The sequence below is a fragment of the Sardina pilchardus genome, chromosome 6, assembly GCF_963854185.1.
Source record: "Sardina pilchardus chromosome 6, fSarPil1.1, whole genome shotgun sequence".
Classification (NCBI taxonomy): Eukaryota; Metazoa; Chordata; class Actinopteri; order Clupeiformes; family Clupeidae; genus Sardina; species Sardina pilchardus.
Genome location: NC_084999.1, coordinates 29,871,932 through 29,886,869, shown reverse-complemented (window position 1 = coordinate 29,886,869; position 14,938 = coordinate 29,871,932). Strand labels below are relative to the sequence as shown.

Sequence of the window (14,938 nt, the reverse complement as noted above, 5' to 3'; positions counted from 1 at the left end):
AAACCAGTGTTAAACCCAGAGTTGTCCTGGGTTAAACCAATACTGAGTTGTCCTGGGTTAAACTGGGTAAACCAGCCCTATATGCAGTAGAGAGTTGTCCTGGGTTAAACCAGGGTTAAACCCAGAGTTGTCCTGGGTTAAACCCAGTGTTGTCCTGGGTTAAACCAATACTGAGTTGTCCTGTGTTAAACTGGGTAAACCAGCCCTATCTGCTGTAGAGAGTTGTCCTGGGTTGAACCAGTGTTAAAAGAATAGTATAGGCTAATAGCCTGAGCCTAGCTTATCAGACATGTGGTCACTTTAAACTATGTTTTGCAGATATGATTAATTATTATGAGTAATTTGGCTCCTCATGGAACACATTTAAGAATTGACAGGGTTACACATGGCTACTGCCTAAAGTTTGTATTTGGTCTGCATCAAAGCTTTTCTGCACCACTAACATATATATTTTTTCTACTTTCAAGTCTATTCTCATGACCGTCAACTACTCCCTGTCCACAGATGGCATTAGCATTAGCTAGGTAGTTATGCCTATGTACTGTATATGCAGGAGATGTGTAGATACACATGTTGCATGATTCCTCATTGGTGGAATTACCCATAGACTGTATAGGCCTACAGTCTATGGAATTACCCAATGCTCCTCATTCTAGTGATAGCTTTGGGATCTTCAAAAAACATCTAAAAAACTATTCAAAGATAGTCCTTTTTTCCCTTACAGTCACAGCTCGTATGTTAAGGTTAATGTTATTTATTTAGGCCTATTTATTTGTGTTAAATTCAGTTGAATCTATTAAGAATATTAGTCTATTTTTGAACTGTGTGATTTTAATAGAACATTTTCATTTTAATGTTAAAGTGATATTTAAGTAATTGCTTTGAACAAAATTCTGTCAGCATCTGCTAAATAGCCTACCTTTGCCATAAACAACAGCATCAATTCACCTTTGACCCCTGAGTACTGTCACAATGGTAATGGCAACAAAGTAGTTCTATACTCTTTGATGACAACATACATAATAATAGGCTAGTTCTAAGTTGTTCAAGAAATATTTCAGTGCGAATTAACAGTGGAAATATAATAGATATTACTTAGATATGTTGCCTAATACAGTAATAGGTTGAAACTATACAAATGGCTAATGACCATGGAGGAAGACAGCGAATCGGAAGGTAAACGTTATGAATTTAATGTGTTGAAATCATATGGGGTTGAAATACGTGGAAGTAGGCTAAATAAAGATTGTATGACAGACTGTCGTTCAAAACGATTTTGATTAAACAACCAGAATGATCTACTGTTTCAGAGATCGCTTCTATTAGACACGTGACATAATGATGAAATTCTCCTTTATGTATATTTAACATAAAAAGTTACATAGCTGCCTAATCTCTGTTGTTTGATGCTAACCAGCTAATTAATTGATCCGCTGATTTGAGTAAATACAACGACCAGCTAACTTGTAACTAGTTTGAGTTCGCTAGATTTAAAAGAGTCTGTCAAAGCTGTAGGGGACATAAAATGATTCCTGAAATAGAAGGCTGACATTTTGTCGCATACTTGCTTCTATCAATTCATGTTGTGTTCACATATATTATTTTTGAAAGTAATCAAGCCGTTGTGAGCAATTATACCAATGAATGAATAGTGCAGTTAAATAAATGTATGTTACATTCCCCTCATTGGTATAATGGTACAGTCCCCCATTGTGACGTCGGGATTTTGATAGAAGCTTTGGCAGTTGGCAAACCAACCCGGCTTCAAGGGTGGTTGTTCTGTGGAAACGTCGCTGAAATTTGGACTACCAATCAATTATTTCACCCCCTGGACATTCTTTGTACGTCGTTGGATATCTTTACAAGTTCCTTGTCGTTCAACTTAATTTTTAGCAACCATGGCGTGTGGAGCAACGTTAAAACGTTCCATGGAGTTTGAGGCCCTGCTCAGTCCTCAGTCTCCCAAACGAAGAAGGTGCAGTCCATTACCGGGGACCCCTGGCACTCCGTCTCCTCAAAGATGCAATCTTCGGCCGTCAACAGACAGTCCTTCGCTTTCTATGTCACCGCAGACCATGGGAGGAGAACAGAGGCTTACTCCTGGTAAGATGTTTAATAGAATTTTAACCAACATTGATATGGGGGAGGGGGTTGGGTGGAGTGGAGCTAACACTAGCTTTAGCTATTACGCTAACGTTAGCACGAGCAAGAGGAAGTAGGGGGTCGGTCGCTAATGTAGACCAGTTGGCTAACATGAACAAGGCAATGTAACGTAGTAGAGGCATGCTAAAAGTGTCCCTGTGAAATAACGTACAGTTCATGTGTGTTAGGAAGTGATCCCTCTAACGAACAATAACGACGTGGACGTTAGCCACGCCACCCAACCTTAATTTGGATGAACATGAACGTTAGCGATAGCATTAATTATACAACCTCTGGATACGGGCATTCGTTTAACCAACTTCTGTGCATTGTCATTAATATGTTGGTAACGTAACGTTGAATTTAAACTCAGCCAGCGAGCTAAGTTAACGTTACTTTTTTAATGTGCCATTAGATTCAGTGTGATTGGGCTCCGCTCCTTCCAACTGTAGGGTAACGGTAACATACACTTAACATAACATTACAACTTAGCTATTTTAATGTTAACATTTAACGTCATTGTCTAACAATGGCCCACCGACATACAATCAAACGAGGCTGTATAAGATTAATTTGCAACATTACGTATATACTCGATTTACCATCATTAACCAGGGTTGGATTAAGGTTAACGTGAGTTGCTTTGATTTCGACAGGTCAGCGTTGCTGTCCAGCGAGCTAGGTGGTGTTACCAGAGGTGTTACCTTGTGACATTAACGTGAATGTTAACTTAAACGATTAGCAGATGCAGATAACGCCCTGAAGACTTAACGTTAATCGTTATGCCAACTGCAGTTATGTGAATATCGACAAGTTTACAAACGCAAGCAATTGGCAGCTGAATATGTACTCTGCGAACGGACATGAAGCACGATGTTTATGGAAAGATAACATTGTGTCATGTGGATTGTTGGTATCTAGCTAGCCAAGTTGGTTAGCCAGCTAATGCCTCAGTCGCCATTAGGTATGATCAATAAGGAGGGTCACACCAGGGTGTTGAATGTGGTTTCGTTACGGCACATCTTGTCAGTGTTATTTAATTTGGTCCAGGTTTCTGAGAATCGGATGATCCTTTGTCTCTGACCTGATGGCATTTAAGGGACCGAGTCGCTAGCTAACATTGGTTGTATCACAACATGTTAGCCACTGTGTCTGCTTTATCGATGGGGGTTGGGTGTAGACTCCTCCTCATGCCGGCGTGTGTCGCATTTTAAATTCTAGGCTACTCTTTGAACCACATTGCATGATTGTGGAGAGGCTAGGTTTTGTTTTGGGATTGCCAAAAAAGTAGCTTCAACATGTCGTGTGGTTGTTACCTCTTTTTGCCTCGCCAATAAAATATTCTTTAAATTCACGTCGTCTTAGCATACACATCGGTGTCATTTAGCTTGTCTAGCTAGCGTGTGTAGCTTTTCTTGGCTAGACAATTTGGCTGTCTACTTGCCAAGTAAGAACAACTGACGACTGTTATCTCGCACTTTTGTCAGGTTTGGGATTGGAAGGTGTCAAAGTGAAATTGCAGAAGATTGGATGACCTACTCGAGTTAACCCTAAATATATTATGTACATATCTATATTTATATGCAGTTCTTGCTCGTCTCCACCCAGTCATCATTCCATTCGTGGTCTCTGCTAAGAATTTATACTAAATGTGAATCTGTACATTCTGTATAATCTGATTATGTTTTTAATTGATGAAAAGCTTTTATAAATTCTGTTCAAGTTTGGAAGGCAAACAGCCATTGACCAACCAGAGGGAAATCACAACCCTTTATTCCCCCACCCGTGTGCCCTGTTGCATGGGTATTGTCTGGTGTGGGAAAGGGCTGGGGGTTTTGTACCTTCTCGTTTTTCCCTGCTTGGAAGGCATTGTTGTGCTCCCTTTCTATTCGTACTGCTGCAGCCCACCCATTTGAAAAGCTTCCCTCTGTCGGATTTGAATGGGTTTGGTGTGAGGCACGGCTACCAGAGATAATTACCTGGCTATCTCTCATGGGATCCAGCGAAGCGCATTATGCGCCTTTCCCGCGGAGGTTGAGCTATTTGACGGCAACTAATCCGTGCTCTACATGAATCCTAATTACAACTAACCCTCACTCAACAATCATGCAACCTATCTGGATAGAGGTGGACAGGTTAAAATGTAAGATTTAAGCTCTTCTGGAACTAGCCTTTTGTCAGGTTTTTACAGTCTATAATCCTTACTGTTCTCCACGCCTTTATGCCAAATGGCAGTCCCAGAGCATGCTTTCCCTTTGACTCCTACATCCACTGCCTCATTCTATCTAAAGATTCCATTGCTTTCTCTTGACTTGTGTGTGCGTCTGTGTGTCACCCCTGCTCCCTCTGACATGTGTGGCATTTTAATGACTCCAAGAAATCTTACAAGTGAGCGTGGCCATGTTTTTTTTGTGTGTGTGTGTGGAGGAGGCCACCAGTAGTACAATCAGTCTTTTGTTTTAGCAGCTCACCCATCCTCATCATCTCTCTGGCGAGTGTATTAATGACGGGCACCTCCTCCACAGACCCCCCCCCCCACACACACACACACACACTCAAAATCACATATACCGGACTGTTGTAGGCACTGCATACTTCTCCTTTTACTCCTTGCTGTTACTTCCCTTTTTCTCTTTTGTGCACACGGACTAAAGTGGCTTTCTCAGCTTTGCTATTGTTTCCTCTCATTTAGATGGAGAGAGAGAGATGGAAAGAGAGACTCTATTAATCCTGAAGGAATGTTTCGCCCTCACCTACTTCCTTGGTTGTCTTGTCTCACTTTGTGGGGTTTCTGGGATTTTCCAGCCACTTGGAATGCTAACATTTGACACTCTTAGGCCAAATCTTGTAGTCTCTGCTTTGCCAAACATTGTTGCCACATTTCAGCAAGCAGCTAGAATCGGGAAGTCCCTGTCTTGATTGGTGCGGTGGGTAGAGAATGCCTCGTTTTGAATTGAGCCTGGGTCTGTTACAGCCTGCCCAAAAAGCCTGCCAACCCCTGGGCACGCACTGTGTGGTAACGGCAAATGTTTGCCAAGTGAAAGTACAACGGGACATAGCTCTGATGTTTCTTTTGGCTCTGTCTTGTTTGCCCCTCCCGGTGTTGTGGGAAAGAAGACATGAGTAGGTTTATATAGGATTTGGCGACAGAGTGATAATTCTGCAGAACAAAAGCTGTGATTTTTTTTTAGACTTGTAGATGAGGTGCAGAGATGTCCAGATCAGTGTGACTACAATCATTTATTTTCCACACCTTGAGCGAGCAGAAGAAGCAAGTGTTAAATTGACTGGGAATGTGATTGGGCAAGCAACGGTAAAGAAAGCTTGCGATGCGAGATTTGTCACACTTGGAGGTGTCGTCAGTGGCATTAACTGCCATGACCGAAGACGGGAAAGGAAGGGAAGCTGTTCTCGCCGGCTTTGTTGTCTCTAATGAAAGAGGTAATGAACCTCCCTTGCTTTCACTCTAAAACTTGGCTAATCTCAAGCTCTTCCTGGGGAGTAGGCAGCCCTGTCCTGCTGTTCGGCAGACGGACGCTTCATCATTCATTCTCTCGACAGTAATTCCGCAGTGGTTTTGGCCAAGTTTGGTCGCCGACGTGCTCTCTGCCGACTAAACCCCTCTAAACTGGGGCGGGGGCGGAGAGGGTTTGTGTCCCATAGAGGACTGCAGTGTTTCTGCAAGTTCCCTCAAACCCACGAAACATGTCCAGTCCCCCTCCCGAAAATGAATCCCCTGCTGTTTGCCTTGTACAAGTGGCTTGTGTTGTATCCGTCCGTCCGTCCCTCGCTAGTGGTCAGTCAGACAGTTGATGGAGAAATTGACTCAGTAACTGACACTATCATTAGCCTCTGACTGGACTGTCAGAACTGGCTCCAGCCTTCCTGCTGCAGCGTGACTAGACTCCGTAATGCAAGCCCCTCTCCCCTCACCCAGCCCAAGCCCAGCGTTGCCAGAGCTGCCTTGCGGCTCACGTGTCGGGTCACACCTTGCCTCCTTCCCACACCTCCACATGCCTGTGGCAGTTACTCAATCTCATCCAGACATCACCCCCACCCATCCCCCCTTGCCTGTGGGATTTGTGTTGTGGGGCCTCGGCAACAACCAGGGAATGCAACACTCGTTATTCCTTCACCCAATCAAGCCTCTGACGCATGCATATACCTGTTTATAAAGCATGTTTCTCTACTCAGCGCGCTCTGAAGAACAGCTGAGCAAAGCAGACAGGCCAGGGGAATAATGTTTTGAAGCACTTATGCGTCTCTCTTGGCCTAGCGGTGTGATGTCAACATGCAGACCTGAGTTTATTTCCTTTCATCTCTCCGCTCCATGTCAGCTTCCTGTGTGATTTGTGTCTTCACTTTGTACCTCCCTATTCATATGAGCTGTGAAGGTTGTGGAGCTCTCCCTTCTGCAGAGCTTTGAGCACTAGACCTTTCTCTCTTTTCAAAGGTTGTCAGTTAAACTGGTGATGCGTCAGTTGCTGTTGTGTCGAGTTGCGCTGTTGTCGTTGAAGCATCAGACGTGGCAAGTTTGCCTAGGGATCAGCCCTTTTAAGGCACAGCCTGATAAATGCGCCCTCGGTAAGCTTTCACTGCGAATTCAGTCTCCTAAAATATCGTGTTGATACAAGATCTGTGCTGCTTTTTTTGTTGTTCAAGTCATTCATATCCTGAATGGCTTCATTGCCAGAGTGCTGACAACAGCAGCATGCCACACAAAGCCAACAGCCTAGGGACGCCTTTTGTGTTATTTAATTCTCAAGTCATGTCCCATCTCTGCCGCTTCTGAGCCCCATCCCAGAATCCCAGCCCACTTCCCGTTTGGCCCTGGCTCACTGCTCCTCTTTCTGGGAGCTTCTGATTCACGATTTGAGAATCTCTGTGTAGTGAAAAATCCTGTCGGAGGTTATTTCCTCTTGTGTGTGTGCGTGCCTGTGTGTGTGAGGGAGAGGGAGAAAGAACTTGGGTTGACCCTCTGGGCAATGGGCTTCCTGTGAGCTTAGAAGCCCTAAGTCCTGGCAGTGTACATCAGCACCGAAGGGTGAAATGAGTCAGGCTGTTGCCACCATGTTTGTGCCCCCACCCCCTCAAGCCAAATCGGTCGCTTCTGCGAGTGTGTGTGTGTGTGTGTGTGTGTCTGTATATAGGTATGTGTTTGTGTTTCGTTCACTCTGCTTCCTTTCATACCTTCGTCTGTCTGCTTATTTGGTCGGTCTCATCTGCAGGCCTGTCCAGAACTTTCACCCTTTTTCTCATCCCACTTCCTGTCTTCAGCAAATATCTGTGATTGATCGCCTGGTTTTGCCACTGCAAGGTCACTGTTGCCAGGCGACACCCCCCCCCCCCCCCCCGATTGAACTCCAGTGACTTGGCATGGGCGGTTGGTGGGGTGTTGAGCAGCAGGGGAGGACCTGTCAATCAAGTGGCCCTCGCCAACTCTGCACATCCGTAAGGCACACGGCTATGCTGCTCAATGAATTAGCTCCTTTTGTGTGCTTGATGTACACTCATGCAGTTGTAGTATTAAGACCTAGTTCTGAAATGGCCGATGCCTTTGTTGCAATATGGATGACTTCATCTTGAGTCCTTTGGTCGTTCAATATGAAAAACAGATTTGTCTTGATCTTTGTTTGCTTGGCAGAATATACGGTCTCTTCCTTTCGTTTTGCTTTTGTTTTGACAACAGAGTTGTGGTACCTGGCCACAGCTGATCTCTAGATGCGTTCAGCCGACTGTCATTAAAACGCCTCTTCCTGTGCAATCTGACATCTGAGGCCGTCAATTGCTCCCCCACCCCGTGCATGTTTCCTGCTAGTCACCCACCACCAGTGACGTGTGGAGCGTGGGCCTCCCTCTTTTAGTGTTCCCACCCAAGATAAATGTGCCCCGCCACCTTTCGATAGAGGCCCCGTGTAGACTGGACCCCCACTCCCAAAAAAAACCACACACACACACACACACACACACACACACACACACACACACACACACACACAAACATACACACACACACACTCTCAAGTCCCTAGATCCAAGGTTCGTTCAGGTGACCTACTTTTCTTTTTCTAACCCCCCACCCCCCCTCCTCCCCCCGTGAACATCTTCTCAAGCTATCTTTAAAGCCACTGATTCAGGGGCAGGGTTTACCCCTGAAACCACAAAACATGTTTATTTTGAAAGGCGGAGAGGAGAAAAAAAGAGGGGTCGAATCGAAAGAGGGGGTGGAAAGTGAGTCGAAGACTGGCTGTGGGCACAGCTGTGTGTGTGCACAGCTGTTTCGCTATATCTCCGTCTCACTTAGTTTCTTTCTCACTACACTTCTTCAGCCCCCCCTCTCCCCTTTTGTGCCTAAATAATAAATGCATTAAGAATGAATTGAAATATTGAGGCTAATACTACATGACGCATGGCATAGCCCAAAGAATAAGGCCTAAGAAGAGGCCTGATTGGGTTGCCTTGCTCTCTATGATGTGGTCCTGGCTTGTATCCAGCTTAAAGATCACATGTTGTGAACAGTTTATCTCACATTTTCTTATGGGCTGCCCAGGTCTTGAAACGTGTGATTCAGTGAGCCATTCAGAACTCCCTATGTGATGTGGAATGGTGCAGCTTGTTGAGTAAAACCAAATTTTTACCCATCTGGATCCCCCAAGTCCCCGCTCACCACTGAGGAACGAAAGTACAAATGTCTGCTTTGCATTGTCATTTTGGGAAGAAGTCCTGACTCCTGAGCTTGCGAGATGAAAGTAATCACGCAATGTGCTCATGTCTGTAAAGGAGCAACTCTGTGGCATGCACACAGAGGGGAGATAGGGTTGAAATTGGTGTTTGGTGTTTACATTCCCATTTCCCGATCTCATCCGACGTCACATTAAAGTGATATAAAAAGCCAAAAAGCCTCCCAAAAATGGTGTTGACGAGTGCTTTGAGCCTAATACAAATGTATGTTTTTTTTTTTTTTTTCTCCATTCAATCATTAAGACCCATGTGTGTGACTTTGTATGATGTGAAAGGTTATTACAGGAAACTAGCTATATTAGAACCTTAAAGTCATCGATTATGGTTGAAATGTCTTGAGTGAGTGAAGTTGGGTGGTGGTTTGGCTCGCTCTACCGGTCGCTCTGTAGAGTTGATCCACAGGACCACAGGGTATGTAGTCTCCAGTGTGCAGTGTTGAGCCTAGCGTTTGCAGCAGCCCAAAAGACTGAACTGCGTCACGGTGGCAGGCAAGCATGTGTTGTAGAGGAAGTGGAAAGCAGAGCGTCTCCTTTGCTTCTCTTGCCTCAGCTACCCCGTCTCAGCTGAAGACAGGAAGTGCCCTGTGGGCGCATCAGTTGAGTCCACCGCTTGCGTTGTGCCATGGCTCAGCAACTGCAATAAAACGGAACTCCACAATGACACTCTTCTCCAAATGAAGTATGCGATGCACTTTGACCTCCTGTCATCTCACTGACTTGATTACACTGACTATGATTTGCACTAAATCTGTGTAGTCAATCTACTTATTTGAATCTGTCTTTTTTTCTCTTCTCACCCATCTCATGTCCTCCTTTGTCTCCTTCTCCCCAAACAGAGCAGATCTTCCAGAACATTCGTCAGGAGTATAGTCGCTACCAGAGGCGACGGCAGCTGGAGGGGGCCTTCAACCAAAGCGAAGCCTGCAGCTCCAGTGGAGGCCAGAGCCCCAACCCTGCGCTCATGCCTCCCAGCTCTCCCCCAGGTCAGTCAGTCAGCCAGCCAGCCAGCTGGACTGGCTCAACTACACATTTTGGTGTGTCCTTAGGAGCTTCTGCTGTGTGCTTTAATAATATGTCAAGCTCGATCATCTCAGTCCCAGAATTTCATCCATGACCGCAAAATAGGTGCAACTGACCAGATCAGAGTCGCTGTTGTTTTGAGGGTTTTGCACTGATTTTTGCTCCGTCAGCGATGCACGCAAAACCTGCTTCTTTGGGTTCTACTCATATCCATTTAAGGATTTCATTATCACAAAGCTTTTGCCCATTGATGAAATTCTGTGCATGAACAATGCGTAGATGTAAATTAATATTAAAGCCATTTTCCAACTAGTGCGTTTGCGTGCCCATAGTCTGTCTAATACAGGCATATGTCACCCCTCTTTTAGGGTTTTTAGTAATCGAAATATCGTCTTAATCTGTTCATGACCATTGGGCTTAAAGAGAAATCGGTTTTAGCTTGAGTTGCTGAAGCCAACAGTTAGAGCATCCAGGCAGTGCAGTTCTACAGAGTGTAGTGCTGTAGCTGCCTGGCCGCTTCAGCGATTAGAACTAGCAACTCGAGGTAGGTAAACCTGACACACACACACACACACACACACACACACACACATTCCTGTCCAGAGCAGGCTCAGTGTGCAGTTGAAGTCCCCCCTCACACACCCTCACAGCCCTGGGCTCCCTGGCCTGTGGAGCGGGGAGGAGGCAGCTGCAGAGGGCGCGAGCATGTGCTGGGGGGATCTTGGAGGGGGCAGATTCATGGCTGGAATCTGACCTGCCTCATTGCAGCAGACAGCCGAGTTGAGCTGAGCGGCTGCTGCTGCTGCTGCTACTGCTGTTGCTGCAGCACGAGATGACAAAAAGCAGGCAATAAATCGCCTCTCTGTGTACATCTATTTATGGCAAGGACACTGTGGACCGAACGGCCCTGCACTCTGTTTCTGTATATGTGTGTGTGTATATAAGCGGGTGACGCTGGGACACAGGTCTGCTTGTTTTGAAAGTGGCTTTTATACAAAAGCTTCTACCAAACACCTTAGCAGTGACTACAATAAATGTCTGTGTAGGGGGCGCATTTAGTGGATTTGGTTAATTTACTGTTTGTTTGTTTGTGTGTTGCGTAGGTGCCTCGTCTGTGAAGAAAGATCAGCCGTCATTCACGCTGCGACAGGTGGGCTTCCTGTGTGAGCGCCTGCTAAAGGACCACGAGGAGAAGATCCGTGAAGAGTACGAAAAGGTTCTCAACACAAAACTCGCAGGTGAGTAGCCTCCAGGTCTGGAACAGGAACACCTCAACACACGGGTTGTGCTGGAAAATACTTCATCATTACTTGATGTGTCTGAAACCACATTCTGCACCTTTTACGGTGAAAGTCCTTAAGGTTAACATTTGAAATTGTTCTCCCAGGCTCCCTCAAAACTCCTTTAAAATGCTTAAAGGCAGTCCAATTACCAGTGCCCTCCGTCAGCTATTGCTCTCATTTAACTACAAACATGTGGAGGAAATGTTCAGTATTCAGAAATGTCTTTCCCCCACAACTATACCCATGTGTGTCTCAAATAGAGGGCATTAAATATAGATTACACAGAGGTCTTCATAGTTTGTATTCAGTTAAAAATGCATGTTCCTTCCTTGTAACAGCTCTTTAATCTCTCCAAATATGGAAAGCTGCTATACAGTGTTCAGTGTGATTCACAATTTCTTTCTACTCTGATTCAATCAAATGAAATCTAATCACAATATCATCTGTCAGTTGGTTTCCTCTGTGAAGTACGTTAATAGCTTTCACAGACATATCAGACATCCTTAGGAGAACAGAATCTCACCAAAGCAAGCTTAAATGGTGGCCAACATGGAAGCCATTTTCTCTCCGTTTCACCTTCACTCTATTGAGAACTCAGCTGTGTGTTTGTGGTGATTGTGAGGGATCTGTAATGGAGACTTTATGGTGTCTTCGTCATGTAAATGCAGGTAGAATGGCAGACATTTCCTACCCCCTATTAGATGGCTTTTGCAGCCACAGGAAATAGGCCTGTGCACTATTGCATTACAACCAGTAGAGGGCGTTCCCTCCCTCTGTGGGATGTCAAACATTTGTTATATAGTGTATGCTATTGCCCTCATGACAAATATGGTGTTTATATTCACTGTAGATGTATTTGAAATACTTGTTTCCACCTTTTGATCATTTGAATGTTTTTTTTTTTTCCCTCACTGCTACAGAACAATATGAATCCTTTGTGAAATTCACGCAAGACCAGATCATGCGAAAATACGGCGCCCGGCCTGCCAGCTGTGAGTACAAACAAGAACACACTCTAGGATGGCCATCAGAGCCCCAAGCAATACACAACAATCAGCTGTAAAGAGATGCCATGAATGTGCTGGGAATTCAAATAAGTTAATATAGTATTGTGTATGAATATTTATTTGTAGAAGTTCAGTACACGTCAGGCCTTCATTCATGTAGTTATACATTTTCATTTAGTAATAATTAATAATTAGTCCACTGTGGTTAATGTGTCTGTGTTGTCTCTTTATATCTTGTAGATGTCTCTTGAAGAATCTCCTCACTTGGTACCAGTCTGTCCTTGGATAACACACAGTGGCTGTAACACCAGCTGCTTTTCCTTTCCCCATTTATTTTTTATTTTCATTTTCATTTTAAATTCTTGGGTGCCATTGTTAATCCACTTTTTTATTATTTTAAATCCCCAGAGGACTTGTCAGAACTTTTGGCCCGACAGTTAAACCCCTTTGAAAGTTTAAAGAAATGTAAATTTTCAATTTTTGATAATCTTCTCTCTCTATCTTTCTCTTTTTCTCTCTCGCTCTCTCTTTCTCTTTCTCTTTATCTCTCTCTCTCTCTCTCTCTCTCTCTCTCTCTCTCTGTCTCTGTCTCTCTCTCTCTCTCTCAACCCAAAGTGAATCAGGTCTGTGTCTGTCCCTTCTGGCGCGCTGTAGAAATGCTTGGCTGATGTGGTGGCTCTGTATACCAACCACTGACTTGCTGCAGCTGCTGTAACCAAACCCTGCCTTTCTCTCTCTCCATCTCACCCCCCTCTCTATCCATCCATTTTTCTTTCACAAGTCTTTACCTGAGGATGTGGATTTATCTCTTCTTTTTTTTCTCTCCTTTTTGACAAATAAAGTTTCTGCAGTTTATTTATGTTGTGCTGTCTCGTGTTTTTGAATAAAGGTAAATACAGTGTTTGAAAACTTTCAAAATGGTAAAGCAGGACCATTTCAATGCTATACAAACCCATCTAGAACTGGTACTAAAATTACCAGTTATTACTGCTGCTTGTAGCTGTTACTTAGTAGTCATTCATGAAAATGTTTGTTTGAGGTTCAATTTATTGAGGTTTCACATTTATGTGTAAACTGTTTTTCATTGAAAGAGGGTATTGTAGAAAGTTAAAATATCAGGCCATAAAAACATGAGACCCCCTGGCATATAATTTCAGGGTCCCCGCGGGTCCTTAGAAAGTCTTAAAAAGTCGTATTTATTTTTTTGGATTTTCAAGGTCTTAAAATGTCTTGAATTCTAGAATTTCCGATGATGAGGTCTTAAATTTCATGTCGTGCCGAGTCCGTTTCATCAGCTTTGCGAATGTAGACACACTCAAATATTGTGGGTGTTACAATATAACAACACAGTAAAAAGTAGCGTGTGCGTTCCTACAGACGGAGATAGTGTTTCAGAGTGGCAGACGCGAGCCAAGATTTTTAAGAATGCGATTGAAAAATATTCGAGGTTGCAATGGTGCACCTGACGCTTTTCGGGTGAGAGCATACATTTCTTTCGCCTGTTTTCATAGAAGACTATGCGTGCAACTTTACCAAACAATATAGAAGTACTGTAAACCTCCTCGGCTTGGCCCTCTCTCTTTCTCTCTCTCTCTCTCGTGCGCGCTCAATGGACACCCACCCCTCGACATGCACATTTAATCCAAATAAAACATTCACAATCGTGAATAAAGCAATGACGACTAGCTAAATTATTATGAAATCCGGTTAGCAGCATGCTGCACATTTTATTAAAACTCTTGCATTCAAGTTGAGTGATCATCTCATCACCAAAGTTTTCTAACTCCAAGACTAAAAGGACCTGTCCCAAGGAGAAAAAGTATCAGCCTACCTTGAAACTTAAACACATGTGGGGGAAACTGAACAGTCCAACCAGTAGACTATGATAAGCTAGCCAACTATGCTACTTTGTTTACAATATTTTGAGGCATCAATCAGACAGCTGAATTAAAGAGGTAGGCCTAGAGTTTAATACAAATAGTAGGCTATATAATCTGCATAAAGTGTGCAGTCATGAATATCAGAAATGTCAGTATATAGAAGGTAAAGGGGAAGAAAAATGGGGGGGGGGGGGTATTTAGTTTGAATGATTATATATATAATGTGAATGATTTTTTATCAAATATATTTATAAAAAATCAATCACATTATATGAAAGGAGTGCGATAAAAATGTGACCTTTTGCTGTTAGAAAGATATGCAATGAAAAATGTGGGTGCACCTACATTTTGTGCTGGTGCACCTGAAAAAAAAGTTAGGCGCACCAGTGCAACCAACGCAAAAAGTTAGTCGGGAGCCTTGTCCATTTTTTAACTGTTTTAAACTTGTAATTTGCAACTTGATTTGTTTACACACTGTTTGTACGTTATTTACAGCAGTATTGTTGTAGTATTGAGAAGGCAGTTGCCTGACGTGCACTATTTGCACTGTCACTCAAATACAAATGTGCTTTGGTAAACTGAACAGCCTAGAGCGTACTTTTTATATATATTTTTGCCGTGGTAATGGTCTTAATTTTTATTCTTAGAGGTCTTAAAAAGGTCTTAAAAGTCATTACATTTGTTGATAAAAAATGTGCAGATACCCTGAATTTTTGTCTACCTTTTTATCTATCACTTTGCAGTCGCTACTATTCATTTTTGCTGCTAGGTATAGAGTCATTTACATGGCTGCCTGTAAATAAGTTAGCCACACGTTGTTCAAGGCTGTGGGAGCTGAAAAACTGAAACATTTGTCACTGCTATGA

At 43.6% G+C, this 14,938-nt stretch overlaps 1 protein-coding gene across 1 annotated transcript; it reads left to right on the top strand.

The window, feature by feature from the left end:
• Positions 1-1,734: 1,734 nt before the first annotated feature.
• On the top strand, positions 1,735-13,047 carry akirin1 (akirin 1). Its single transcript, XM_062539342.1, has 5 exons — positions 1,735-2,103; positions 9,719-9,865; positions 11,006-11,140; positions 12,106-12,177; positions 12,433-13,047. Exons 1-5 carry the CDS (start codon positions 1,899-1,901, stop codon positions 12,441-12,443), a joined length of 570 nt encoding a protein of 189 aa, XP_062395326.1. The 5' UTR covers positions 1,735-1,898; the 3' UTR covers positions 12,444-13,047.
• The last annotated feature ends 1,891 nt before the right edge of the window (positions 13,048-14,938 follow it).